We start from the raw sequence: 6,080 nt of genomic DNA, 5'->3' as shown, positions 1-6,080 counted from the left end.
TTGGCGTCTCTTATGTTCTTATGGATAAATATATGGAGCAGAGGTCCATTGGTGGCTATATAGATAGGAACTCTCAGACTGGGGCAAGTGATGCTCTGTCTTCTTCGTGCTTGTGGGGGGGGCAGCAGTGGGAGGGCTTCTAGTGTCCTGGCCCCACTGGTGAACCTCCTGATGGCCCCTGGTATTCTTGGCCACTGTGTGACACAGAGTGTTGGGCTGAATGGGCCATTGGCCTGATCCAACATTGGCTTCTCTTATGTTCTTCCATGGAGCAGAGGTCCATCAGTGGCTCTTAGCCACAAGGTATAGATAGGAACTCTCAGTCTGGGGCAAGTGATGCTCTGTCTTCTTGGTGCTTGTGGGGGGCATCAGTGGGAGGGGCTTCTGGTGTCCTGGCCCCACTGCTGGACCTCCTGATGGCCCCTGGTATTCTTGGCCACTGTGTGACACAGAGTGTTGGACTGGAGGGGCCATTGGCCTGTTCCAACATTGGCTTCCCTTATGTTCTTACGAAGCGGGGCTGGGGGGGGGGAGCATGCAATTTATTTATTCACTGAGGTACCACATGAAGATCTTCTTTCTCTTAATTCCTTGCAAGGAAAAGTATTGCAAAATGCTAAACACCTCCTCCTCTTTAGGGTTTGCCGCAGAGTTACTTGGAACTTTTTTAGCACCCTCTCCCGCCTCTCCCCCACCTCAGTGTGTCTCTGTGTTTAGTACCTCTTCCCGACCATCTAGTTTATGTGCATTTTTTAACACGAGAAGCTACTTGTAATCGGTGCCTGGCTGTTCTTGCCGAGATTCCTGCAGTGCTGAAGGTGCAGGTGGGAGAAGGCAGGGAGGCTCAGCCCACCGATGGAAACGGCTCGCCTGCAATGCTCCCTCTAAGCTGTGGAGTCTCGTGAGCAAGAATTCTACTTTCTGAGCTACCGGCATTAAAGTTGTGAGTGAGCGATTTGGCTGCTGCATCAATTAGTTTGCTCTGGAGCCCCATCCTTCCTGAGCTGAGACAAAAAATGTGTGAGCCGGAGGCTAAAAAACTGTGAGCTAGCTCACACTAACTCAGCTTAGAGGGAACATTGCTCTGGAGCCCTCCTTCCTGAGCTGAGACAAAAATGTGTGACCCAGAGGCTAAAAAAACTGTGAGCCGGCTCACACTAACTCAGCTTAGAGGGAACATTGCTCTGGAGCCCCATCCTTCCTGAGCTGAGACAAAAATGTGTGAGCTGGAGGCTAAAAAATACTGTGAGCTAGCTCACACTAACTCAGCTTAGAGGGAACACTGCTCTGGAGCCATCCTTCCTGAGTGAAGCCAAACATGGGTGAGCCGGAGGCTAAAAACCTGTGAGCTAGCTCACACTAACTCAGCTTAGAGGGAACACTGTTCTGGAGCCCTCCTTCCTGAGCTGAGACAAAAATGTGTGAGCCGGAGGCTAAAAAACTGTGAGCCGGCTCACACTAACTCAGTTTAGAGGGAACATTGCTCTGGAGCCCCATCCTTCCTGAGCCGAGACAAAAATATGTGAGCCAGAGGCTAAAAAACTGTGAGCTAGCTCACACTAACTCAGCTTAGAAGGAACATTGCTCTGGAGCCCCATCCTTCCTGAGCTGAGACAAAAATGTGTGACCCGGAGGCTAAAAAATACTGTGAGCTGGCTCACACTAACTCAGCTTAGAGGGAACATTGTTCTGTAGCCCTCCTTCCTGAGCTAAGGCAAACATGGGTGAGCCGGAGGCTAAAAAACTGTGAGCTAGCTCACACTAACTCAGCTTAGAGGGAACACTGCTCTGGAGCCCCATCCTTTCTGAGCTAAGGCAAAAATGTGTGAGCCAGAGGCTAAAAAACTGTGAGCTAGCTCACACTAACTCAGCTTAGAGGAAACATTGCTCGCCTGATGATGGCGTCACGGTGGCTCTCCCTCCCAGCCTGGCCTTCAGCAAAGTGTCGCAGTCCGGAAGCCATCCAGATGTTTCGCCCCGATTGAGCCGTGACGTTTTTGTCCCGTGGCTGGTCTGACAGACAGCCCTCCCGACGCCTCCTCCCACGGATGCACCCGCACCAGCGTTTTCTTTGCGCACGGAACAGATGGGGCCGTGCCGTCACCACTGGGCCGCGTGACAGCCCGGGTGAAGGAAGTGATCGTTGACGCGCTATCAAATTCCACTCACTCACTCGGGGACACAGTCGGGCTGGCAGGTGAGTGACTGGATGACGCCGTGCCCACCTGGACCGCTCCGGCACGTGGCGCGGCTGACGCCAGGGACTGCCGCTCTTGTCACAGTGGAGAATCCCTCTGGAGTCGGGGGCCGCGTGTCGAGTGTAATACAGATAGCAATAATAGCGGCAAAACCGCCCATCATTTCAGCCTTATGGGTGCTTAGAGCGTGCCCCGGGAGAGCCATCGTTTGGGGAAGCATTGTGCTCTGCCCAGTGGGAATACAGCCCAGTGTGTAGCCCTCGATGGCCCAGGCTAGCCTCGTCTCGTCACATCTCAGAAGCTAAGCAGGGTCGGCCCTGGTGAGTACTTGGATGGGAGACCACCAAGGAAGTCCAGGGTTGTGTCAGGACCCACAGCGACAAAGAAGTACACACTTGCAGGAAGGTTTTACTTTATTTGAAGCTATAGATGCATGGACAGGAACACTGTTAGAAATGACAGGTTAACTATGCGCGTGAAAGGTTATAGTACATTCGTATTAGCAACACCCAATTAATATGGTTCCCGCGCGTGCCATAAGGCTTGGGAACCAACTGCTACCCAAAGCAAAACAGGTACGAGCTTCCCACGGCTCATCCTGCCTAAAGCCAAAGCGATGATCTAAGCGACTCCTCCAGCGGCCTTGAGAGATACGCGGTGCAGTATAATGGCAATCAAGCGTAGGAAAAGGAAAGTGAAAGCAAAGATCTGGCAGTTTGCTGACAGGTTGCTGTGCAGAGGCAGGCCATGGCAAACCACCTCTGTTCGTCTCTTGCCTTGAAAATCCTACAGGGTTTCCATGAGTCAGTTGTGAGTTGACAGCACCCCCTACCCCCCTCTCTCTCTCACACACACACACCTAAATGCCCTCGTCCCTGACAGGTTGGGAGCAGGGGTCACTCTGTTACATGTCAATTTGCTGTTCAGCCTGTATCTGTCCATTTGAAATCTAGCTTCCTTTCCAATGTGTTTGAAAAAGTGGGCGTGCCCACGAAAGCTCACGCCTTGAATAAACCTTTGTTGGTCTTAAAGGTGCCCCACTGGACTCTAGATTTATGGTCCTGCTTCAGACGAACACAGCTGACCACCTGGATCTATCTGTCTGGGGCAGTGATGCTCTGTCTTCTTGGTGCTGGGGGCCCCGCAGTGGGAGGGCTTCTGGAGTTCTGGCCCCGCTGGTGGACCTCCAGATGGCATCAGGGTTTGGGCCACTGTGTGACACAGAGTGTTGGACTGCACGCACCGTTGGCCTGACCCGACATGACTTCTCTTATGTCCTTATGAACACTATGTCTGGGGCAGTGGTGCTCTGTCTTCTTGGTGATTGGGGGGCCACAGTGAGTGGGCTTCTGGAGTTCTGGCCGCGCCGGTGGACCTCCTTGTGGCACCTGGTACATTTGGCCACTGTGTGACACAGAGCGTTGGACTGGATGGGCCATTGGCCTGACCCAACGTGGCTTCTGTTCGTGTGTCTGGTGCAGTGATGCTCTGTATTCTTGGTGCTTCGAGGGCAACAGTGGGAGGGGCTTCTGGAGTTCTGGCCCCACCGCTGGACCTCCTGATGGCCCCTGGTATTTTTGGCCACTGTGTGACACAGAGCGTTGGACTGGATGGGCCATTGGCCTGACCCAACGTGGCTTCCCTTAAGTTCTTAATTTCCTGTCCCTGTATTTCTTTGCAAATGTTTTCTCTTTTGATGGGAAACAGAGTTCAGGTGACGGTAGCCTCACGGTGGCTGCTCAGCTCACCGCCTGACAGTGGCAGCCATGTGGCCTCTTTGGTCATCTGTAGCATCTCTCCACAATGCATGCCAGTCCTTGCTATACCCACAACGCTTTGCAGTGCTGATCAGTTGTGGAGCTGGGGTAGAATTAGCTTCCCAGAGTCCGGAGGCTCTGCAGATCACCTTTTCGTGCTCGGCAGGCCTGGGCTTTGTACGCATCCGGACAAAACGCTGCCAAGTTTGCTTTGGACCTTGCCAGGACTAGAGCCAAGGGTGGGTGTTGATGCATGTTAGGCAGGGGGTTGTCTGGCGTGCCCCATCCTCTGTGCTGCAGGGAAACCAGTTCTTCCTGCCTTTTGACTGCCTTTGCTGTATCCCACCCCTCCACTTCACAGGAAGTGGGTCTCAGAGGAGAAGCCTATTAGTAGCTGTGAGCCCTGGGGAATCAGTGGAACCTCCCCATTCAGAAGCAGCAAACCTCTGATTCCCGGTGCCTGGAGGCAACGTCATGGGAAGGCCTCGGCCTCTGTGTCCTGTTGGCCCCCCAGGGGACCTGGTTGGCCACTGTGTGAGACTGGATGCTGGACTAGGTGGACCCTCTCTGGTCTGATCCAGCAGGGCTCTTCTGATGTTCTTCTCAGGGGAAGGCCTCGGCCTCTCTGCCCTGTTGTTGGCCCTCCAGAGGAACTGGTTGGCCCCTGTGTGAGACGGGATGCTGGACTGGATGGACCCTCACTGGTCTGATCCAGCAGGTCTCTTCTTACATTCTTATCAGGGGAAGGCCTCGGCCTCTCTGCTCTGTTGCTGGCCCTCCAGAAGAACTGGTTGGCCACTGTGTGAGACGGGAGGCTGGACTAGATGGACCCCCACTGGTCTGATCCAGCAGGGCTCTTCTGATGTTCTTCTCAGGGGAAGGCCTCGGCTTCTATGCCCTGTTGTTGCCCCTCTGGAGGAACTGGTTGGCTTCTGTGTGAGACAGGATGCTGGACTAGATGGACCCTCACTGGTGTGACCCAGCAGGGGAAGGCCTTGGGCTCTGTGCCCTGTTGTTGGCCCTCCAGAAGAACTGGTTGGCCCCTGTGTGAATGGAATAGAGACCAACGGGAGCAGCAATATAGTAACACTCATGAACAAGAAATTGCTGCAAACGTGCACACAGTAAATAAATTACACAGAAGTAAATTGATCTTGAATAATGGTGATTTTCATGAAGAATTCTTTATATTTTCAACAGGTGAACAGGTAGACAAGACGAACTTCTCGAGTGAAAGCTCGTTTCGAGTAGTCTTTCTCAAATGAGTACCAATATTACATCCATGTGTATCAAATCCGACAATAAAAGTCTTTGAATCAAACGATCTCCTACACCCAGCTATATAGCTACACAAAAACATTTCCGATGGACAGATAGTCTTCAACCCCTGTGGCCCCTGTGTGAGACAGGACGCTGGACTAGATGAACCTTCCCTGGTCTGAGCCAGCAGGGCTGTTCTGATGTTCTTAAGAGAATCTGGTGTACTTCTGGGAAGCGGCACCAGATGGCAACGACTGCCCCATTTCCTAAAGCTGCCCCTGCATGCTTGGTTCATTTGCACCGTTTGGGTTGCTTTCGCCCCTCTCCCCTTGGGTGGGCCTTTGCCGAGTGCCCCCAGCAGCAGGTTGCTGGAAGTCTGCAGCGCCGTGGTTGCAAGTCACGGGTCTAATTTATTCGGCTCCCCAGCCAGGCGTGTGACAGTTTCTCCTCTTAACTTGTTTGCTCGGGAAGACGAGGGCAACACCTCGGCCCTCTGGAGAAGAGCTGATTTTTACCCTGTGTGAACTTTACACAATGCCTCACGCCGGGTGTTAATCGATAGGAGACTGAGCTCCTGGCATATTCCGTCTCCGAATGAGCTCTAATTAGCATTTGCTTTGTTTCTCTCGTTCCTGAACAGCACGACTCGATTTTGCACACAGCAGCCCTGGCTACACTCCACCCGGTTGCCCCAGCAGATCAGCCACCAGCCGATATATCGCAAGGTCAGTATTTCCCCAAAGGGGAGAGGGCGCTTCCCCAGATCTCTAGTGTCTCAGGCAGAGATCTGTCCTAGCTGGGCTCTTGAGCCTTCCTAAGTGAACCAGGAGTTGTCTTCCATTGGTTCAACAAAAACCGAGGGGGA

The 6,080-nt window shown here is 53.1% G+C and overlaps 1 protein-coding gene across 1 annotated transcript in view; it reads left to right on the top strand.

Annotated features, from left to right (window-relative positions):
* ZC3H3 (zinc finger CCCH-type containing 3) overlaps positions 1-6,080 on the top strand; it is a gene marked incomplete at its 5' end in the record, with an annotated part of 348,088 nt that overhangs the window by 202,503 nt on the left and 139,505 nt on the right. Inside the window, one exon of the mRNA XM_015418106.1 lies at positions 5,856-5,940. Coding sequence (XP_015273592.1) covers positions 5,856-5,940 — 85 coding nt within the window. The remainder of the gene's footprint in view (positions 1-5,855; positions 5,941-6,080) is intronic.

Source organism: Gekko japonicus, unplaced genomic scaffold (assembly GCF_001447785.1).
Source record: "Gekko japonicus isolate JY-2015 unplaced genomic scaffold, Gekko_japonicus_V1.1 scaffold1481, whole genome shotgun sequence".
Classification (NCBI taxonomy): Eukaryota; Metazoa; Chordata; class Lepidosauria; order Squamata; family Gekkonidae; genus Gekko; species Gekko japonicus.
This window is presented reverse-complemented; position numbering and strand designations above follow the sequence as displayed.